This window comes from Malaclemys terrapin, chromosome 2, assembly GCF_027887155.1.
Source record: "Malaclemys terrapin pileata isolate rMalTer1 chromosome 2, rMalTer1.hap1, whole genome shotgun sequence".
NCBI classification, from domain to species: domain Eukaryota; kingdom Metazoa; phylum Chordata; order Testudines; family Emydidae; genus Malaclemys; species Malaclemys terrapin.
Window position 1 is genome coordinate 9,980,849 of NC_071506.1, and position 23,691 is coordinate 10,004,539.

General features: G+C 44.4%; 1 protein-coding gene across 5 annotated transcripts in view; it reads left to right on the forward strand.

Annotated features, from left to right (window-relative positions):
• PTK2 (protein tyrosine kinase 2) overlaps nucleotides 1-23,691 on the forward strand; it is a 349,972-nt gene that overhangs the window by 278,817 nt on the left and 47,464 nt on the right. For all 5 annotated transcript variants that reach the window (XM_054017938.1, XM_054017937.1, XM_054017936.1 and 2 more), the window contains 5 exons: nucleotides 6,990-7,090; nucleotides 9,259-9,374; nucleotides 12,266-12,366; nucleotides 14,887-14,976; nucleotides 16,799-17,003. In XM_054017938.1, the coding sequence (XP_053873913.1) occupies nucleotides 6,990-7,090; nucleotides 9,259-9,374; nucleotides 12,266-12,366; nucleotides 14,887-14,976; nucleotides 16,799-17,003 (613 nt within the window). The remainder of the gene's footprint in view (nucleotides 1-6,989; nucleotides 7,091-9,258; nucleotides 9,375-12,265; nucleotides 12,367-14,886; nucleotides 14,977-16,798; nucleotides 17,004-23,691) is intronic.

The window sequence follows — 23,691 nt, forward strand, 5'->3', positions numbered from 1 at the left end:
GTCTAATATGTGCCTCTTTGCTATGTACCTGTTTCCCCCTTTTATTAATGTTTTAGCTGTATAGTTAGTACTTTATAGTTGGAACCTTTGTTCCTCTTTTATTAAAAGAAATGCATTTTTGTTTTTCTGTTTCCCCTATTGAGGGGCTTGAATAACTTCTCTTCTGTTGGGGATGCCTGGCTCCTTGGGATTTAAAAGGTGCCTTTCTTGTCAAGAAGCAGTCCCTGTTAGTGATGGGCACTCCCACTGCATTCATTGCTTGGGAAACTCACATTCCCTGCAAGTGTAAAATCTGCTCTTCTTTTAAATGGTTATCCCATTAAAAATAGGGAAATCAAGTATAGACCATTAAGGATGAAAGAAGCCTAAAGCCTGGCTTTGGATCAGGGTACAGAGACCCTCCACATCTGCCAGTACCCCATTGTCTTCGAGATCAAGGCCACTGAGAGCTTCTAAGAGGAAGACAGCACCGAAATCCTGGTCTCAAGCGCTCTCCTTGACTGAGGTACCAATAACCATACCACCGGTACCAAGAGCTTCCCACTTCAAGTATAAGGAAGGGAATAAGAGAAGCAAAATGAGAAAGTTCCTCATCAAAAACGATCCAGTCACTGGAGACCTCAGGCCCCGAGAGGAGTTCTAGTGAGGCTCCGAGTATTCTGGGTACCATGAAGCATGTTAAGTCTTCAGCTAAGTCTCTGACCTTAGTAGTATGTGGTCGGTACCGAAGACCACTACTACCAAGAGACCAGCTTCATTAGAATACTCAACCCCCCTGGTACCGACACCAGTGCCTCGCACAGTGCCCTCTGCAGCATCATTGGTGCCAGTACTGAGTTCTTCTGTGTTTCCAATACTGCAGGAATTCCAGTACCCAAAAGACGTGAACATAAGAATGTCCATACTGGGTCAGAATAAAGGTCCATCTAGCCCAGTATCTTGTCTTCCGATAGTGGCCAATGCCAGGTGCCCAAGAGGGAATGAACAGAACAGGTAATCATCAAGTGATCCATCCCCTGTCGCCCATTCCCAGCTTCTGGTAAACAGGCTAAGGAACCATCCCTGCCCATCCTGGCTAGTAGCCATTGATGGGCCTGTGCTCCATGAACTTATCTAGTGGTACCAAATGAGCCTGAGTCTCTGCTCCTTGCAACTTCTGGATGCCTATTGGTACTGAGATCAGCTGGGTCACTGTCTGCTTAGGTTTCTGAGAGACCTACCTCTTCTCCATCTTCGACTATACATGAGGATGGGATGTCACCTCTGATACAATATGTGGAAGAGCATTCTGACTAAGTCTCTGAACTTTGTGTTCAAGGATCTCCAATTTATTCCAGGAGATGTTAATCCCTGTTGCAGATGCAAGGCACCAGACCTCTGCCTTCCAATAATTGGGATGAGAGCACTGGATTCTTTCCCCCATGCCTTATCACTGCACTTCACTGGCCTTCCTGCAATTCATGGGCAATGTATTGTCAGCAATTTTAAGGGACCTCAACTCAGTTTCACTGAAAACATAGAAGACCTCGTTCCTTGGTACTATCCATCCCTCTTCCTCATTCTGAGCCTGAGAAGACCTTTGAAGAGCAAGAGGGCAAGGGCAGACAAAAAGATTACCCCCCTCACAAACATCTCTTTGTCATCACTGGATGAGGCAGTCATGCCACCACCACCATCGTTAGCTGATGACTTCTGACAATTCCAGGACCTGATGAAGTGGATTGCTGACAACCTGCAAGTATCCCTGGAGGAAGTCTGAATTCCCATCACAAGCTCCTGGACATCTTACACACCTCTGCCTCAGCACAGGTGGCACTGCCAATTAATGAAGCCCTCCTGAGCCTGCCAGTTTCATCTCGCAACATCCAGTAACGGCCCACCCCTACATGCAAGAGGGCTGATATATACGCATACATACATATGCACATACATACATACTACCCAGGGGTTCTGAATTTTTATTTTCTCATCCAGTACCAAACTCTCTGGTTGTGGATGCAGTCACATCCACTATGAAAGGGGAAAGCAGCATATCCAAAAAATCACCCCTTATAACAAGGACCAGAAATGTCCGGACCTGTTTGTTCGTAAGAGCTATTCAACAGCAACACTTCAGTTCAGGATAGCTAACCACCCAGGTGCTGATGCAACATACACCTCTACCCCGATGTAACGCTGTCCTCGGGAGCCAAAAAATCTTACTGTGTTATAGGTGAAACCGCGTTATATCGAACTTGCTTTGATGCACCGGACTGCGCAGCCCTGCACCCCTGGAGCACCGCTTTATCGCGTTATATCCAAATTTGTGTTATATAGGGTCGCGTTCTATTGGGGTAGAGATGTATGACTACCTGAACTATGAGAAGTTTAATGCTTTTATTGACCATTTACTACAGGAAAATCGGGAACAGTTCAGTGCTACAGTAAAGGAGAGTCAGCTTTTAGCAGAAGCTTCACTGCAGGCTTCGCTCAGTGCAGCGGACACTGCAGCCAGGTCTATTTCCACTGTGGTAGTGAAGAGGCTAGCTTCCTGACTTCAGTTGTCTGGGTTTCCGTGGGAGGTACAATCGACTATGGAAGATTTATCTTTCTATCTAGCTTTCCACAGATTCCATGGTCGACTCGCTTCATACCCTAAAGGACTATGGGGCAAGAGTTAGGCATTTAGGGATATATGTGCCTGTAAACAAAGAAAATTTAGCAGGCCTCAGTTGGCACTAAGATCCCACCCTGCTCAATTTTCTGTCTTCCATAGGCCACCTGAACCAGTAGCTAAGAGGTCGAGGATGAATTGCTACGTGGAAGTAGGCATCTTTGAAGTCAAGGGTTGCAAACCAGTCCGCTAATTCTAGGGACAGAATTATAACTGCTAGGGATACTATCCTGAATTTCAGATGTCTGACATGCTTGTTCAGTTGTCTGAGTAGATACCCTTCCCTGCAGAAGCAAGGGTGGGAAGCTGGCTTGGACTTGTAAATATATAAATAGCACTACAGGCAATGGCCTGCTGGAACAGTATAATAAAGCATAGTGGTCATGAAAATGGCCTGGAGTGAATGTGATCTGTACTTGACGTTAGAAAGGACTCACAGAGAACCACCCTGACAGAGCACTTCTGGATTCGATAACTTTGATAACCCCCTTGAAGAACCTTATCCAAAAAGTGCAGCTCATCCCTCAAGATTCAGCAAAGACATGTTTGCAACTGCTGGGACGTATGGCAGATTGTGATTTTGTGATGCAAAACTCCATGTTGGGTGTCTCCAGGCTTGGCTCAGGACTGTTTTTGTACCCAACAAACACATTCTCAGCAAGCAGGTATTTGTATCAAGTCAGGTCCTACAGTCACTCACCTGGTGGATGAATCCATCCAAAGTTTGTGCAGGAATCCTGTTCAACCAGAATCCTCCTACAATTGTATTAACATCAGATGCTTCCCTTTTGGAATGAGGAGCACATTTTGGTCCTCAGACAATCCAAGGCAGATGGATATAGGAACAGCACTTACACATCAATCTGTTGGAGTTAAGGGCAGTCAGAAATGCTTGCCTGCACTTTCTTCCCCTGCTCAAAAACAAGTCCACCAAGATCATGACAGGCAACACAGTGTGCATGTATTATATCAATTGTCAGGATGGAACATGTTTCTCCTCACTCTGCACCAAAGCAGTAAAGCTTTGAAACTGGTGCATAGCCAATTGGATAGTCATCTCAGATTCTTACCTCCCAGATGTACAAAACCCCATGGTGGATAACCTGAGCAGACGTTTCTCCCTAAATTACTAATGGCAGTTGACTCTTAGGTTCTCAAAAAAATATTTGCAGGTTGAGGATTTCCAGAGGTCAACCTTTTTGCCAAAGCAGCCAACACAAAGTGCAGGAAATTCTGTTCCAGAGGCAGGGCTCGATCCCCAAACTCTAGGAGATGCTTTCGTTATTACATGGACAAAGGGTCTTTTCTGTGCATATCCTCCAACTCCATTGCTCTTGAAGGTCCTTATCAAGATCAGACAGGACCAAGCCAAAGTCATTTTGATTGCACCAACTTGGCCAAGACAAGTTTGGTTTCCTTATCTGATCAAACTCACCTCTTGCCCTCTGTGTTCCCTCTAATTTTTTCCATCCATGTGCACCATATCTAGGTAGTTAGTGCAGATGTGCGCCAACAGTGGAAACAAAAAACCTATATATATATATATATATATATATATATTTTTTTTTTACTCCAGCCAGGACAGGTTAGGCATTTTAGAACTCACTACTCAAAGAATTAACTTTAAGCCTAAGAGAAAAATTAAAATTATGAAATTAATAGACCAGTCAAAACACTAAAACACACTTTGAAAGCAGTATCAAGTAACAACAACAATAATAATACAGGTATGTGTTGGGAGGTGAGTGTGTGTGTGAGAGAGCGAGAGAGAGACATGCGCTGCCCCTTTAAGTACGCTGCCCTTTTAAGTAAATTGGCACTTAGCAGTCTGAAGCCTGCTTGTTCAACAGCTGCCAGCAAGCTCCCTCCATCCTGAGCCCTGTTTTGTGTCCCCCCCCACCCCCCATCTGCAGAGTTGGGGTACTGGGGTGGGGGGAGTGGGACACCTTGACATCAGCCCTCTCCTCCCCTTCCCCCACTCTGCACAGCAAGCAGGAGGCTCCCGGGAGCTGCTGGCCAGGGGCTCCAAGGCAGAGGGCAGGTGCAGCACGGCAGTGGGAGGAGGGACACCTGAAGTGCACGGCACTTGATAGCCTGCTGGTTAGCTGCCCAGCTGCGCAGCTTAGAGGGAACTTAGCTTGTCCTCCATTTTGGTTCCCAGTCAAACCTTGCCTGTTGTCTCATGATGTGGGTCAGACATTTCATGCCAATTCGAACGTTCTGCAACTACAAGCTTGGTTCCTCAGTGGCTCTCAGGACTAGAGATCACATGTTCATTGGAAATACAAAAGATATTAAATAACAGAAAGGAATCTAATAGATAGACCTTCAAAAATGGAAAAGATATAGCCTTTAGTTTGACTGGCATCATCTTTCTCCTATCCAGTTATCTCTTTTCTTGATCTTGGATTACCTATTGGAATTGAAAAATTCAGGCCTTTCTGTAAGTTCCATCAAGGTTCATTAAGCAGCAATAACCACTTTCCATGTGCCAGTAGAAGTTTTCTCAGTATTTGCTTATCCAACTACAGCAAGAGTCCTAAAAGGACTTATCAATCTTTTCCTGCACTGTTTTGGGATCTCAATCTGATTCTTAACCATCTTATGAGACGACCCTTTGAACTATTAGCTATGTGCTCGTTGCTACAACTGTCTATGAAGACAGCCTTCTTGGTGGCCGTCACTTCTGCTTGAAGGTTTGGGGAAATGGGAACTCTAATGACAGATCCTCCCTTTACTTCTCCAAGGAGAAGGTATCTTTACGACCTCATTCGAAGTTCTTATCTGAAGTGTCCTCGGCAAGCAAACTATTCACCTTCCTCCCCCCCACTCATCCCCCACGTCTCATCAGTTTACACAGGAGTCTACTTTTCGTACACTAGACGTTAAGCGGGCATTAGCATTTTACTTGGACAGGACTAGGCCATTCAGGAAGACCCATAGACCAGTGTTCTCAACCAGGGGTCCAGGGCCCCCTAGGAGGCCGTGAGCAGGTTTCAAGGGGTCCGTCAAACAGGACCAGTTTTAGACTTGCTGGGGCCCAGAGCAGAAAGCCTAAGCCCTGAAGCACAGGGCCAAAGCAGAAGCCTGAGCAACTTCGCTTCATGGGGGGGCCCTGTGGCGTGGGGTCCCAGGCAACTGCTCTGGTTGCTACCCCTTAATGCTGGCCCTGGCTTTTTTATGCAGAAAACAGTTGTTGTGGCACAGGTGGGCCATGGAGTTTTTATAGCATGTTGGGGCGGGGGGGAACCTCAGAAAGAAAAAGGCTGAGAACCCCCACTCTAGACTCTTTGTTTCTAGAGCAGATCTAAAGGAGCTCCTGTCTCTACTTGGAGACTTTTTAAATGGATCTCTGGATATATTATTGCCTATTATGGTTTTGCTGAGGTTACACCTCCCCTAAGAGTGACTGCATGCTCTACTAGATCACAGTCTACAACCATAGCTCTACTCAATACAGTCTGGTTACTGAAATCTGCAGGGCTGCAACTTGGTCCTCGGTGCGCACATTTTCTGACCACTTCATCCTAATTGACACTGCAAAATCAGATGGGGCAGTAGGCACATTCAGTAATGGACTCTGTTCTGAAACTCCCACCTCCTTAACGGGCTACTGCTACGGAGTCACCTAAATTGGAGCACCTTCAGGGACACTACTTGAAGAAGAAGATGGAGAGATTACTCAGCTTGTGCAGTAACTGGAGTTCTTCAAGATGTGGTCCCTGTGGGTGCTCCGCTACTCACCCTCCTCCCCTCTGCTTCAGAGCTGCCTCTGTGGGCTTTGCCATACAGAAGGAACTGAGAACGATTTGTGTGCGCAGCCCAATATAGCCTAAGGATGGGGCATGAAGATGTGTAGGGTGCATGCCTGGGCAGAATGGGCACTGCAACCAAAAATCTCCAATCAAAGGTGCAGGGGCACATACACACCTGAAGCGGAGCACCCACAGGGGGACACATCCCGAAAAACTCCAGTTGCTGCACAAGGTGAGTAACCTATCATCATACGTCATTTAAAAATAACTAATACTCTGTGGTTGTTCAAGATATACATTATACCTTGTAGTTATTTACATCACTGTAAAGAGAGTATTCTGATCAGATAGCATTTTAGACTCTCTCTGCATAGGTGTAAAAGACTAGACAATATTCAAGGCAGTGGAGAATCAGGCTCAAAACAATCTGGTTATATGTCCTTACATGACCGTTGGTTCAGACCTACAGTAAAAGCTTGTTAAATGAATCCTCTTATTACAAAAACATTTTTCATTTAACAGCTATTGCTTTAACAGGCAGATTTTGTATTTAATGAGTAAACCTGCTTCCTCCTTTCTAGTAACAATGCGTCAGTTTGATCACCCCCACATTGTGAAGTTGATTGGAGTTATTACGGAAAACCCAGTCTGGATAATCATGGAGCTCTGTACACTAGGGGAGGTATGATAAATTCCCAAGTATCTTCTTTCTTCTTCCCTCTTATCCCACAGACACTTTCATATGGGATTGGGGAACTGCTTATTCAGTCTAATGGATTGGGTTCTAAATATTACACTCTAAGGCAAATTCATCAAACAAGTGAAGTCCTGGATCATGGGATCAAATTCAGCCCTGATGGAATTGGGCATAACTCCACTGAAGTCAAGGGAATTAGCCTGTTTACATCAGGGTTGATTTAGGCTATGGTTCTCAGAGATATTTTGAATTGCTGCTATAATGTGAGAACTAATATCTGTGTCAAGTAAGAGGTGCACATGGTGATATAGAATAGAAAGAATGTTACTGTGAATTATTTAAAATGTATGTGCTTCAGACCATGAAATCTGGACACAAATGGTTCAGTTCAAAATATTGCACAGAAGAGATTTCACAGCTCCACTTCCTTTAAGGGATTATGGAGTATAGTTTAAAAAACAAGATTAAGAATATCCACTTTCTTGTCTTCTGTGTTGAGAGATACAGGAAAGCATATTGTGCCCTTTTTGCTTTTTATTCCAAGAAAACTGAGTTCATGTGACGTGTCATGCAGTTACAGCACTAATAGTCATTGCTAAAGGCATCTGCCTTTCAGCTGATGCATTAATATTTAGCACGGCCTAGGTAGGACCCTCATTGGTAGCAGCCTCCTACAATAGCACTTATGTGCACAGTTAATGTATGGCAGTAATCATAATTTTGAATTTGTGATTATATTAGAATTTATTTAGCAAGGTTCTGTAAAGCCTTAACATGTTAGTGTGTTTGTAAGGTGAAATTTTAAATAAGCTTTATAAACAACATTTTCAAAAATATGTATACTATGCTGTTTGACACTAGAAGAATGCTGGAGTATCTCGTATTATGTGAGTGTCTCATGAGGAAAACCATAGCAGAAAAATATCGCAGGGGAATCATCCACATTTCTTTGCTAATCCTGAATGGCCTTTGTTGAGCTTTGCTCCATGCCATTGTAAATGAGCCCATTTAGCAGGTGCAAACCTATGCTGCATTTTCATTAATACAGAACAACTCTAGGTGATCTCTACTACATCATGAAGTTTCACCTACTGTAAGCAGTTTCTATCTGCAATTGTTTCACCTCCGTTAATGCAGTTGATAGCATCTTCAGGAGTAGGGATCTTTTCACAGTACATTGTCGATGAACCTACATTTCTTTTTCTGAATGTCCCTTTGTTTGTGGGGGCCCCAGCAGTGAAGACTTTCCTTGTTAATCCACACAACCAAGAGAAATGCTAAGTAATCTGCTGTCTGTTTAAAACGGGAATTATGTCAGATTTTTTTTAATTCTGACTCATTTTCTCTAAATCAGACATTTCTGAAAAACTTTAGAGGTGAAGTAATTACATGGTTTATAATGCAATATGAAAATATCTGAATAAAATAGATTAAACTATAGTTTGTTAGATTTGTCCAAAGTGGGTAGCACAATTTGTCTCCATTCCTTTATTCAGAGATGCCACTTCTTCCCTTTAAATCCCAAATCCTCCTTCTCAGCATACAACTTTCTTCTCAATCTTTATTTTAATCCTGTAAACAAAAGCCAGTGCTACGCTGTTGTGGTATAATTGCCTTTTGCTAGACTTATTTTTCTAGAACATTTATGTAGTGTTGTTAGTTCCTCTGAGCTAAATCCAGGCCTCTAGTAAAATCTGTGCAATTACGGGCATAAATTAATGTGGCCCAAGCAATATCAATTTGCCCTGTGTTCAGGCTGGCCCAGGTGTGGGTACAAACCCCATGCGGTTACCTGCTGAAACTGTTCATGTCAGCAATATGAGCAGTTCCCAAGGAGTGAACATGTGGAGAGGTTCAGGAGCACCTGACCCAAGTGGGCCCAGCAGTGTTTGAGCTCTTTGGCTTCAAGAGGACGGAAGTGGGGTGCAAAAATTGCATCCCACTTGGCTACCTCTTTTCACACATTAGAGACAGCCTGAATTTAGCCCAAAGCATGTGTTTTCTGTATGACAACTGACTTTCTTTTCTATTCCAGTTTAAAGGGGAGGATTGTCTACTGTTAAATGTGTAAATCTCAATTAGAGATTTCTCTCTTCTTCAGATTCATTTTTAATTTGTCATGACATCTCTCTCTTTTCTTCTTTATCCAAAAGCTGAGATCATTTTTGCAAGTAAGAAAATACAGTTTGGATCTGGCCTCTTTGATACTCTATGCTTACCAGCTTAGCACAGCACTTGCCTACTTAGAGAGCAAAAGATTTGTACATAGGTAAGATTATATCTATATGAAAACTTTCAATTTAAGGAAAAGGGTTCATAGATTATTACAAATATCTGGGCTGGCAGAGTTGCTGAATATTAGATATGTTCGCTAGAAGGAAATGTTTAAAGCACAGATCAGCACTCTCGAATGGTTTCAATTATTTTCTTGATTTCCCCAATAAGAAAAGTGTGTCACATGTGGAACAGTATTTTGAGACTTTTAAAAAGCCACTTGTATGTGTGTTTACATCAGCTTCATGTTAGAACTTCATGAATTTTAGAGAATCCACTACAAAAATACATTTTGACATAGACTGTCAAGGGTGACACCTGCTGGGCCTCAGTTATATTGACTTGAAGTATGTGCCTGGTTTTAGTCAGAAGACTGGGTTGCCAGCTGCTCTATTGCTTTGCAATGCCAACATTTTTCAAAGTTTCAAGTCAGCTGTAATCTTCAAAATATGAAAAATCAAATCTGAGAGGGCAATAGGCTCATCCTGAATTAAAGAACAGGGAAAACAGAAATGTTTCTGTAATGGAAATGCCTGTGCTTAACCAACAAGTGAATTTTAAAAACACATACGAGAGAGGGGAATTTTAGTTTAAGTTGAACTTAGTTGTGTAGGACAAGAAACAGGCCATAAGTCCTTTATCTCTGGCACTGTTATATACAGCCAACAATTTTCTACATGAAGATTCCATGTATGTCAATTTGGACTTAAGCATTTTATTTGTATAAGTGTATAAATTATGTATGTTTAAGTGACATATTATCTTGTAAATGGCAGAGGACAGTGGGGACAGAGATAGGCACTAGAATTTTGACCAAGTGGCTGTGACTTTATTAAAATCTCTATCAGCAAAAAATATGTAAAGGCAGCTTGTCCTAGCAGCAGTGATTTTAATGGAAGAAAGCAGCTACCCCAAGCTGCCAATGGTTTTCACTCACCTGCTTCAGTGCTGAAAGCCAAAGTTCCTAACATTTCCCAGTCATAACTAGCCCACTTGAATCCAGTGTCTGCCGTCCCATATAGGCAACTGCATGAGAGAACCTCCAGGCCTTCCCATGAGAACAATGGCCTCCCTTCAAATCCAAGCCCTTCCTGCAAAGAGCATGAGTTGATTCCTGCTTTACAGGAAAGACATTACCCCAATTCCTGACCTCTGTGATATCAAGGAGTTTCCCTTCCCCCCTGCTTCCCCAAAGAATTCTATTCTAGCTGCTAAGACCTACCACCTAAATTAGGGTTACCATTCGTCCGGATTTACCCGGACATGTCCTCCTTTTCGCGCTAAAAATAGCGTCCGGGGGGAATTTGTAAAGCACTCACAATGTCCGGGATTTCCCCCTCCCCCGGCAGAGCGAGCGGCTGGGAGGGCTGCAGAAAAATCCCGGGCGGGACTCCTGAGCAGCTGTAGAGGAGCCGGAGCCGCCCTGCATTCTGAGTTGGCCTCTCCTGCAACCCGGTCCAGCAGCACTGTGCAGGGCCAGGGACCGGGTTTTGTTGTGCTGGGGAGCGCAGCCACGTGTCCGGCTCGGCTCGCACAGAGCCCAACACCCTGTTCTGAGCAGCAGGGTAAGGGGGACCGGGGGCAGGAAGGTTTTGGAGGGGGCAGTCAAGAAACGGGGGGGGGGGGGCTTTTGGGGGGGGTGGAGAAAGTTTTGGGCAGTCAGGGTACAGGTAGGGGGTAGGGTCCTGGGGGGCAGTTGGGGGGGGTCTTAGGAGGGGGCAGTTAGGGGACAAGGAACAGGGAGGCTTAGGGGTGGGGTTCTGGAGGGCAGTTAGGAGCAGGGGTCCCAGGAAGGGGCAGTCAGGGGACAAGGAGCAGGGGGGTGGGGAGCTGGGAGTTCTGGGGGGGGGCTGTCAGGGGGCAGGAGTGGGGAGAGGGATCGGAGCAGTCAGGGGACAGGGAGCAGAGAGGTTTAGATGGGTTGGGAGTTCTGGGGGGGGCTGTCAGGGGGCAGGAGTGGGGAGAGGGATCGGAGCAGTCAGGGGACAGGGAGCAGAGAGGTTTAGATGGGTTGGGAGTTCTGGCGGGGGCTGTCAGGGGGCAGGAGTGCGGAGAGGGATCGGAGCAGTCAGGGGACAGGGAGCAGAGGGGTTTAGATGGGTTGGGAGTTCGGGGGGGGCTGTCAGGGGGTGGGGAGTGGTTGGATGGGGCGTGGGAGTCCCAGGGGTCTGTCTGGGGGTGGGGGTGTGGATAAGGGTTGGGGCAGTCAGGGGACAAGAGGCAGGGAGGCTTAGATAGGGAGTGGAGTCCTGGGGGGCAGTTAGGGGCAGGGGTCCCAGGAGGGGGCAGTCAGGGGACAAGGAACGGGGGGAGGGTTGGGGGTTCTGGGGGGGCGGGAAGTGGGAGGGGCAGGGGCGGGGCTAGGGCGGGGCTCCTCCCGTCCTCTTTTTTGCTTGCTGAAATATGGTAACCCTACCTAAATTATTGATCCAGTGATTGTAAATACATGGGCTATGAAACCTGCGTTTATTCAACAAATAGTGTGTGCCGATGTAATGTGATAATTGCTTGTGCAAATTGCTGGTTAACAAAAGGTAGAAATAATGCTGGTCCTGAAAGTGTCTCCACTCCTTTTCCCAAAGTGATGCAGAATGCAATAATAACTTCATCACATAAAAATTTAATTATTCATATGGGCCATATTGTGACTTCAGTCTTTCTGTGAACTTCCCACTGTCATCAGTAGACAATCCTGTTGGGTATCATTGGTGGTATACAACTTGAACTTTATATTCTTGGCCCAAACACCATCATTAAAAATGTAGTTTGGTTCGCTCCACCGAGTGAGTTGACACCTCTGGTCTGTAACAAAGATTCTGTTTTTAAGAAAACCTGAATCTAAAAAACAAATGACTATAAATGATAAATTTCTGGTTTGTTTGGCAGGGATATTGCTGCTAGAAATGTGCTGGTATCCTCCACTGATTGCGTGAAATTAGGTGACTTCGGTTTGTCCCGATATATGGAAGACAGTACTTACTATAAAGGTAAGGAGTCAGTACTTAATGGACCTAAACTACAGTGGCAGGGTTGGGATTCTTCTTGCAGGTCAGTGAGCTGATTTGCCAATCACAGGAGTTGAGTGTATGCTAACGAGTTGAAAGGATCAAAACAATTAGTTTAAGGAAATCTGGTTAATTCCATAAAAATACAAAGTAAAACAGTTTAGCAGATGCAAATAAATTCACACATAGAGCTGTTGAAAAAAAATCACATGGTTAATTTAAATAGGTGAAAGACAGGAAATTCATTTATGGGTATAATTCCAGTTTGGGGGCAGCATTATACTGCTTTCTTTGCAACTCTTAGGACTGGTCTGCATGACCATTTAGTTCGCAGCAAGCTGGAGTGTGAATCTACCCCACGCTAGCGTGCCACACACTAACTGCCCATGTGGACCCTGCCGATGCGCACTAAGAGTTTGTTAGTTTCAAAGCGGAGTAGAGGAAAGCCCACTAATGAACTATTAGGGTGCATCAGCAGAGTCCACCCAGATTGTTGGGTCCACAGGGACAATTAGTGCGCAGCCAGTGCGGAGTAGATTCACACCCCAGTTTGCAGCAAACTAAATGTTAATGTAGACAAGCCCTTAGAGTATCAAAAATTATCTACGGTTTTGAAATTCATTTAACATATGCCCATATTCATGCCACAGCCCAAGTACCTGAGGGTGAGTTCCAGGGGCCTGAAAATTGTTTTCAATTAGTTTGGGATAGGGATATTCGCTACACAAAGGTTTGAAACGTACATTTTTTTCCCTTTGGGATTTCCCAGACTGAAGTTGACTGGCTTGAGCACTGATGTGATGCCCCACAATGCATGATATGTAGCAGGGGGTCTCAAACTTCATTGCACTGCGACCCCCTTCTGACAACAAAAATTATTCATGACCCCAGGAGGGGGCACCATAGCCTGAGCCCACCTGAGCCACACCGCCCTGGGTGGGAGAGGGAACCAAAGTCCGAGCCCCACTGCTCTGGGCAGGGGGGCCAAAGCTGAAACTCAAGGGCTTCAGCCCCAGGCAGGGGGCCTATAACCTGAGCCCCACCACCCAGGGCTGAAGCCCTTGGGCTTTGGCTTCAGCCCTGGGCAGTGGGACTCGGGCTTCAGCCCAGGGCCCCAGCAAGTCTAAGCCAGCCCTGGTGACCCTGTTCAAAGGGGGTCACGATGCACTTTGGGGTCCCAAACCACAGTTTGAGAACCGTTGATATATAAGGACCCTGACAGGAGAATACAATTTGTTTTTATAGAGGGTCAAGTAAGTAGCATTTTTAGTGATAGGGTGCACATTTAGGAACAATGTTTATAATTTTTTTATCTCTCAATATGTCAAAATATTTTAAATGTTTCTAAATTTGCACCATACTTTAAAAGCTCCTTACCTGGCCCCTCCCCCCTGTTCCCCAGTAGGGCTCCTGGTGTCTGTGATGTCCCATAATAATATGTACAAAATACCTTCATCTACTTTCTTACAAAGGTTAAAGGAGAAATTTACCTGAAACCATCAAATATTTGTTGCATTCTTTTAAATTTAGAACAAACAAGCTAACTTTTTCGTGGTTCAATTAAAAAATAGTTGCTCCATATGTGAGATTGTGTATGGCAGCTTCAAGCTTGGTACAAATTAATTGCTAATTGTAGTACACCGCCACCTCAATATAATGCGACCCAATATAACACGAATTGGGATATAACACGGTAAAGCAGTGCTCCCCAGGGGGTGGGGCTGCGCACTCCGGTGGATCAAAGCAAGTTCAATATAACGTGGTTTCACCTATAATGCAGTAAGATTTTTTGGCTCCCGAGGACAGCGTTATATCGAGGTAGAGGTGTAGTTTAAATACCTTCAGATAAAAAGCATTAACTTGAAACAGGAATGGAGAAGCTCATCCAATGTATGTACGTTTAGGGTACATCTGTGCAGCCTGTGGTAGTGAGTCTCAGAATCGCGGTTGACAGAGTCAGGCTTCTGAGGCTTGTGCTACAGTTCTAAAAATAGCTGTGTAGACATTTTGGCTCAGGCTGGAGCTCGGGCTCTGAAGCCCACCTTTCCCTAGGCTTCAAAGTCCGAGCCACAACATCTACACCACTATTTTTAGCACTATAATGCTGATCGCTGTGTAGCTGTATCTTTAGCAGCAAATCCTGCTCTTCCTTTTCAGTCATAGAGGGCCCTCCCTCCAGTAAAACTATGGTGGTTCTGTTGCAAGGGAGATTGCAGATTTCCATGACTTCTGTAGAGGGGGTGAGGAACCCTCTGAAACGGTGCTGGATGAGTCTGTTCACAACCTTGCAGGTCTACTAGCCATTATTTCTTCCTCACCCACTCACTCTTACAGGAAAGAAGGTGCAAGAGCCAAAGGGCATCCACAGAGGTTTATTGTACAAAGCCTGACCGAGTTTCTTTGCTGGAGCTAGGACTTGGCCCTAAATTATTTTATTGAAGAACATCTATACTGAGAGCTTATTAGCTAAAATAGTGACCTTTTTCTTTCATCTCTCCATAGCTTCCAAAGGAAAATTACCTATCAAATGGATGGCTCCAGAGTCAATCAACTTCCGACGTTTTACCTCAGCTAGTGATGTGTGGATGTTTGGTAAGTGAATATGGATGATTGTTTTCTCAAATGCACTGTTGGAGGAGAAGATTATTAATGGTTCCATTTTTATTAATGGAAACTGAACAATTTCCAATTCCTCTCCAGTGTTTGTTTTACTTGTCTCAAAATCAGACTTCTTACTGGGTACTTTATAGCTCTCCACGCTTTTTCATTCTGTACACCGTGGGCCTGAATCTCCTTGATCTTAAGGCTCCTTTTCACCACTCCTAACAGGAAGCCTTAAGGTAAATGAAAATGAGACCCATAGTCATAACAGGAATTTCTTTATCTTACTTTGTTTCTTTTTTGTCATCTATTATAATTGTGCTGGCGTTCCTTTATCTAGCTGTTATTTGCACTTACTGCTTTCTTATTTTCACAACTTTTTCCTGTGCTATGGGCTCCCTCAGTGAATGTCCTTGATTTTGTCTCCTTCCTTTCCCAGTGTTCAGTTCACCCTTGCTATGGGTATTTTTCCTCTGTTGTCTTACGCTGTTTCAACCCTTTAACATTGGCTATGAAAGAGGAATTAGCAGGATATTTAAAGTGATTTTGAATGTTGAAAAAAAGCCTGAAATTGAATTAAGTCCATTCACCTCACAAGATTGGGCTGAGATCCAAATCTTGTTCTGGCTTTCTCTCCCTCCCACTCTCCACTCACTCTGACTGTGGTTCCAACCCCTTTTGGTGCATATAGCTCCCCTCATCACTTTGTCTCCTGTCATCTTAGAAAAGACAAGAGGTTGAGTGAAAAGAGGAATTATAGGAATGCCTCCCATCTTCCATGATCCTGTCCCCTTCACTATGCGAACCATTCCTGTTTTTGCACCAGTCTGATCTTCCAGACTTGAATACTCAGCTCCACAGACCAGACAAGCCGTGACAGGCAGAGAAAAGGCAAGCAGGGTATGAATAGCAAAAAGTTACAGGAGAAAAAAATCAGCTTGTTCTGTTTAAAACAAAAGAGTTCTAAGTAATATAAAGCAAACTTGTATGTGATTTATCAAGATTAATGACTGTTTTGTTGAAAAACGGAATCCCTAATTGCAAAATAAAATATCTTTTCCATCTGGCATAGAAAAGCAATGCAGGTGGAATACCCCAGCTGCTGATAGGCCCACAGGCTATCTCTTTCTCATTACACATTTAACATAGTTTCAACAGAAACTACGTTTTGGTACATACTTTCGACAGAAAAAAGTTGAACAAATGCCGATAATAAAACATTGTCAAAGTATAAAAATACCACATACAAGTCAAAACAAGCCAGTGTAAAGCAGACACTGGGACAAGCATTATGAAAAAAATGTAGATTTGAATATGAGCAACCAGTCTGACTTAAGAGATAAAAAGTAGTTAAATCTGAAGCCTTGTTGTCTGCTTGCGATGAGCTAGATGCAAGTCATTCTTCCTCATACGTAGCCCTGATTAGTAACACATGTAATTTTATAGAAGCTACCTACTTAGAGAGAGAGTTAACATAGCTCAGTATTCTTTTCTGTGGTCAGCACGTAGGTAATGTGGTGATAGGTTCTACATAAAAAAGATAGATTAGCCAGCTCTATTTCTCAGCCAATAGTGGGTTGTGTTTGGTGGTTGTGTGTACTAGACAAAGTGCATTGGAAACTTTGTTAAACTGCTAATACATGGTAATTACTAACCATGGCTATTCTGGAGAAAGGACTGTTAATTTTGCCCACTAGTGCTGCGCTTCAGTAGCAACTCCATTGTCTTAAGCTTTAACGTGGAGTTTGTTGTTCAAGAACACAGATTTTGGTTATTTGCTCACTTTAAGAAGTTTCTTGCTTTTTGTTTCCAGGTGTGTGTATGTGGGAAATTTTAATGCATGGAGTAAAGCCCTTCCAAGGAGTGAAGAACAATGATGTGATTGGTCGAATTGAGAATGGTGAACGGTTACCAATGCCTCCAAACTGCCCTCCTACTCTCTACAGCCTTATGACCAAGTGCTGGGCATATGACCCCAGCAGACGACCCAGGTTTACCGAACTTAAGGCACAGCTCAGGTAGGATGTTTTTTTTTAATTATTATTTCTTTGATTAGAAATGTGATTTGATTGTGTCTTTCATACAATCGTTTTCTTTCCAAGGAAAGTACAATGCCTAGTGTGCTAGGCTAGGGCCTTTAAAGGACCGAGTTGCTGTTACAGTGTGGTAAATCTAGACTGTTTCCACTTAAATCAGAGGAATTATACGTAACACTAAATCCAGTGTAATTGAGATACAAACCTGGCCCCCCAAAGGCTGTATTAAGAATGTGTTTATAGGCATAGGTAGGTATGTTAGGGATCCTCAGAGTTAGAGGTGGAAAGAACTTGCTAGATCATATAGTCCATCTCTCTTAAGACAGTACAGAAATTTCACTTTTCTTTTAATTACCCTTGTCACAGTTTTCAAACTTGAGTGCCTTGAGTTTGGCATCTAGGGAGGAAATTTTCAAATCTACCTAAGGAATTTTGGAGCACACGTTCCCTGAAAGTCACTGGGATTTGTGCTCCTAAACCCCAAGGTACTTGAAGGCGTCCACCCTCAATACATAGGTAGGCTCCTAAATAAAAGTGGCCTGATTATCAGAGGCACAGAAGACCCACAGTTCATCCTGTTGAAGTCAATGGGACCTGCTGGTGCTCAACACCTCTGAAAATAGGCATCTGTTATTTAGGAATTTGGAAAAAATATATAATTATATGCCTAATTTTAAGGCAACATGAAGCAGCCAGTAGGGGGAGAGATCTCTCTTGCAGCTCCAGAATTGATGACATTTGGCTGCTGGCAGATCAGCAATTGACTGAGGAGTCGCTCTTCAGCTTCACAAGGGTCCCTAGAGCTTCTTTGTTCTCCACAAAGACAATGCCTGCCCTTTAATCATTGTGGTTGCTGAGTTCCTTATAGTGACATGATTTCAGACAATTAGAGAAGATCATGTTTCAAAACTCATTCCCATGAACTTGCAAAAACAAGTTCCTTGTTGGCTCTTTCTGTATGTGCTGTTGCTGCTCTCTTCTGGATACCTTCCAGATTAGCTTTTGAAGCTGAGAGCCATGTTAGTTCTATACTCTGGAGCCAATGTTATAGTGACACCGTGTTCCTCTTTATTTTGATGACAAAAGTCTACCGCTTTGTGAAGAACAATATTTTTCTTCTCCTGCATCTGAAATAGCACTGATGGGAGCATTAGCACTTTTTGTATACTCAGTTTCTTATCTGGCAATGTCTTATCTGATGCTTTACCCACTTCATATCCTTTTGTGATATCTGGTTCTCTCTTTCTAGTTCCACTTGGCCCCACAAATGTTATTTGCTGCTGCCCAGGCCATGTGGACAGCAGGATTCTTATAGTAGTAATAATAATACTTGGCTTTTTTTATAGCACTTTATGTTCAAAGCCCTGAATAGACATGAACTAATTAATTCTTAGAACACACTTCGGAGGTAAGCAGATAAATATTACCTCCATTTTTAAAGATGGAGAGACTGAGACAGAAAGATGAAGAGACCTGCACACAGTTAGCCAGTGGTCAGGATGAAAACCTGGGACTTGTTGACTCACCATCTTGTGCTCGATCCTCCAGACCAGGCTGCCTTTCTGTAGAAGAGATACTGAGTCCTGTGCTGCACATTAGACAAGAGTTATGCAACAAGGACCCCTGAGTAGTGCTAAACGAACCCCCAAATCATAAAAGCATAGAAATCTACAGCTGGAAGAAACCTCGAGAGGTCATCTAGTCCAGCCCTATGCACTGAGGCAGGACCAAGTATAGACCAGCCCTGACAGGTGTTTGTCTAACCAATTCTTAAAAGCTTCAAGTGATGGAGATTCCACAATCTCCCTTGGAGGCCTATTTCAGTGTTTAACTATCCTTGTAGTTAGCTTTTCCTGACATCTAACTGAAATTTTCCTTGCTGCAGATTAAGACCATTACTTTGTTCTCCATATCCACTGAAAGAAGGACAAAATTGATAACCATCCTCTTTATAACAGCCCCTAACACAGTGGTTCCCAAACTGTAGGGTGTTCCCCCTTAAGGGGGCATAGAGGAATGTTTGGGGGGTGTGGCGGGGCCCAGGCCAGCCCCCACAGAGGGCGAGGAGGGGTGCCACCCAGCCCACCTCTGCCCCCAGCTCCACTCCGGCCCCAATCCCAGCAGCAGATCCGGCTCTGGCTTCAGCCACTGGTTCCCGGCTGGAGCTCTGCTCCTCGCCGCAACCCCAGGCTTTTGGCCCCGACCATAGGCCCACTCCTGACCGCAGCCCAGATCCTGGCTGAGGCTCCAGTTGCAGTGCCATCGCTGACCCTGGCCCCAACTCCCAACCATGGGTCCCTGGGGGGCGTAGACAAAAAACTTTGGGGGTCACTGCCCCAACATATTTGAACACTGTTGTCAAATCCCTATCTCCCACTCCTCAGTATTCTTTTCTCAAGAATAACCATGGCCAGCTTTTTTAACCTTTCTTCATAGGTCAGGTTTTTTAGACCTCATCATTTTCGTTGCTTATTTGGACTCTCTCCAATTTGTGCACATCGTAAGTTGTGGCATCCAGAACTAGACACAGTACTCCAGCTGAGGCAGCACCAGTAGGTGGAACAGTTAGTTCCTGTGTCTTACATACAACACTCCTGTTAATACACCTGTTGGGGGGGGGGCAGTTGTGTCCAAGACCAGCCGTACCTCCTAGTGGCAATACTCCAGGTTGTGTCACCCAGTGGCAAGAATCAGTGGCTGCTTGCCTAGCAGCCAGAGTCAGTGGCAATGTCGCCCAACAGTGAGAATCAGTGGCCGCCTTGCCTAGCAGTTGGAATCAGTGTCAACGTCGCCCAGTGGCAAGTCAATGGCTGGGGGTGAGTGAACCTGGATCCACCTTGGTCCACTGGGTTCCAACCCAGGGCCCTTCAAAATAATGGTCTCAATATGTGGCTGGGGTGGGCGCCCTTACACCTGTTTCCCGGGTCACTTCCTACCCCTGCTTCTTGTCCCCCATTTGTGCCACGAGTCTGTCTTCAGGACCCCCTTGGAGTCCTCTTGGGTCACTCTCCAGAGGCCATTGCGGAGAAACTAAATGAATTCTTTGCATCAGTCTTCACGGCTGAGGATGTGAGGGAGATTCCCAAACCTGAGCCATTCTTTTTAGGTGACAAATCTGAGGAACTGTCCCAGATTGAGGTGTCATTAGAGAAGGTTTTGGAACTAATTGTTAAACTAAACAGTAATAAGTCACCAGGACCAGATGGTATTCACTCGAGTTCTGAAGAAACTCAAATGTGAAATTGCAGAACTACTAACTGTAGTATCAAGTATCCGTGGATAGCCATGTTAGTCTGTATCCACAAAAACAACAAGGAGTCTGGTGGCACCTTAAAGACTAACAGATTTATTTGGGCATAAAAGCTTATGCCTAAATAAATCTGTTAGTCTTTAAGGTGCCACCAGACTCCTTGTTGTTTTTTAAGTGTAATATGTAACTTATCATTTAAATCAGTTTCTGTACCATATGACTGGAGGATAGCTAATGTGAAGCCAATTTTTTAAAAAAGCTCCAGAGGTGACCCCAACAATTACAGGCTGGTATGCCTGACAAACTGGTTGAAACTATAGTAAAGAACAAAATTGTCAGACACGTAGATGAACATAATTTGTTGGGGAAGAGTCAACATGGTTTTTGTAAAAGGAAATCATGCCTCACCAACCTACTACATTTCTTTGAGGGGGTCAACAAGCATGTGGACAAAGGGGATCTAGTGGATATAGTGTACTTGGTCTTTCAGAAAGCCTTTGACAAGATCCCTCACCAAAGGCTCTTCAGCAAAGTAAGCAATTATGGGATAAGAGGGAAGGTTCGCTCATGGATTGGTAACTAGTTAAAAGATAGGAAACAAAGGGTAGGAATAAATGGTCAGTTTTCAGAATGGAGAGAGGTAAATAGTGGTGTCCCGCAGCAGTCTGTACTGGGGCCAATCCTATTCAACATATTCATAAACGATCTGGAAAAAGGGGTAAACAGTGAGGTGGCAAAATTTGCAGATGATACAAAACTACTCAAGATAGTTAAGTCCCAGGCAGATTGCAAAGAGCTACAAAAGGATCTCTCAAAACTGGGTGACTGGGCAACAAAATGGCAGATGAAATTCAGTGTTGTTAAATGAAAGTAATGCGCATTGGAAAACATAATCCTAACTATACATATACAATGATGGGGTCTAACTTAGCTGTTACTACTCAAGAAAGAGCTCTTGAAGTCATTGTGGATAGTTCTCTGAAAACATCCACTCAATGTGCAACGGCAGTCAAAAAAGCGAGCAGAATATTGGGAATCATTAATAAAGAGATAGATAATAGGACAGAAAATATCATATTGCCTTTATATAAATTCATGGTACGCCCACATCTTGAATACTGCGTGTAGATGTGATTGCCCTATCTCAAAAAAGATATATTGGAATTGGAAAAGGTACAGAAAAGAGCAACAAAAATGATTAGGGGTATGGAACGGCTGCCATATGAGGAGAGAGAAATAAGACTGGGACATTTCAGCTTGGAAAAGAGACGACTAAGGGGGGATATGATAGAGGTCTATAAAATCATGACTGGTATGGAGAAAGTAAATAAGGAAATGTTATTTACTCCTTGTAACACAAGAACTAGAGGTCACCAAATGAAATTAATAGGCAGCAGGTTTAAAACAAACAAAAAGAAGTATTTTTTCACACAATGCCCAGCCTGCTGTCCCGTAGGACCCAAGGGCTGGCGCCCGCCTCGGTCAAGGTACACTTGGCAGCAATTTCGGCTTTCCACCCTCCAGTGTCTGGTCAGTCGGTATTCTCCCACCACATGACTTCCCGGTTTTTGAAAGGTCCCCTCCTCCATCCAGCCCCTCCATTTCCAGGAAAATAATATCACCTCCAAGTGAATCGACTACTGGAAGGAGCTTATCTCCCCTCCCATACACAGAATACACCTCCCCTCCAATGCCACCAACAGTACCACAGCTGTAACCGGAATCAGCCTTCTCATCAGGAGATTCTGAGCTATCTGATGAACCACTCTTCCCTTACCCTACATATCCTCCTCCACCGAAAAGACCCACACAAGTTTGAAACCAACCTCCGCATCATCTCACTCAGAGATGCTGTGGGCACCCATTGACACCTCCTACTAGCCATATTGGGAGCCTTGGGACTAGTACCCACTGCAGAGTCAATCTGATCTGCCAGGGTGTCACCCCTTGCTTCCCTGCAAAAAGCACGCTCATATCTGCTCAGCATCCTGCAGTTCCACTGGAACCAGCAAGATTGCCATCATTATCCCCAGCTGAAGCAGTGACTTCTACATCCCCGCCCCCAACCTCCCAATGACTACAGCCCTGCGTGGATACCAAATTTATATCCGCAGCCGCAGATATAAATTTGGTATCCACACAGGGCTCTACCAGTGACTTCAGGTAATTCCAGAACCTTCTCCACGGAGTTGTTGGAGAGCTTCAGATTCCCCTTGAGATCCTAGCACAAACTTGTAGACATCCTGCACACTTACGGATCCAACAGAATAGCTCTCCCCGTTAATGAAGCCACACTAGAGCCAGCTAGGACAATTGCCACCTGCGCTCCTACCCCCAAAGGGGCAGAGAAGCTTTATTATGTGTGGGCCAAGGGTATGTAATTTTTTGTTTTCTCACTGGTGGTCCATGCCATTTCTAAAAGAGCTAGACAGCAATATCCCTGGTCTACTCCTGTTGACAAAGAGGGCAAACACTTGGATCTACTGGGAAGAGAGGCCTTCTCCATCATCCAGCCTCCATTTCAGGATAGCCAGTTACCAGGTGCTACTGTCTAAATACTATTTCCTAAACTATACCAAGTTTGCAGAGTTTACTGACAGCCTTCCGCAACAGGACAGAGCACATTTTAAAGCTCTGATAGACGAGGGCAAACTGATAGCGATGACTGGCCTCCAATCTGCAGTTGATACATGGGCTTCCTATTTCTCTCTGGACAGGCCATCATTATGGACACATCCCTATTAGGTGGGGCACCCCGCATGAACAGTCACACAGCCCAGGGTGTTTGGACATCTTGAGAGGCCAGGATGTACATCAATATCATGGAGTTGTGAGCAGTACCGAAAGCATGCAAGTCCTTTCTTCAAGTCATCCACTCTCACCATGTCCTTACAATGTCTGACAATGTTATGACTGTCTCCAATAGTAGAGAGGACTCTATTAGAAAATGTTACCTAGCTAAATGGAAGTGCTTCTCTTCTTGGGCACAACAAAGAGGCATTCTTCCCGAGACTACAGATATTCCTCTCATCTTGGACTATATCCTTGGTTTTCTACCTACAGAGAACAAAACCAACCAGGAAATCCCCAAGACTGTTTGTCAGTATAGCAGAAAGAGTCAGGACATACCATCTCCACCCAGAGAATCTCCAAATGGTTCTCTGGGTGTATTCTACTCTGTCAGCTTTCGAACCTCCCCCCACGTCCACCACATTGGGTAAGAGCTCATTCCACGAGAGCACAAGCAACAACTATGGCGTCTCTTTAGGAAGTACCCCTCCTGGACATCTGTGAAGCAGCCACATCAAGCTCCTTTCACACATTTGCAAGACATTATACCCTGGTGCAAGACTCTTCTGCTGATGCCTCCTTTGGGGCATCGGTACTCTGTTCAGCCCTACCTCCTACATCCTTATGCTC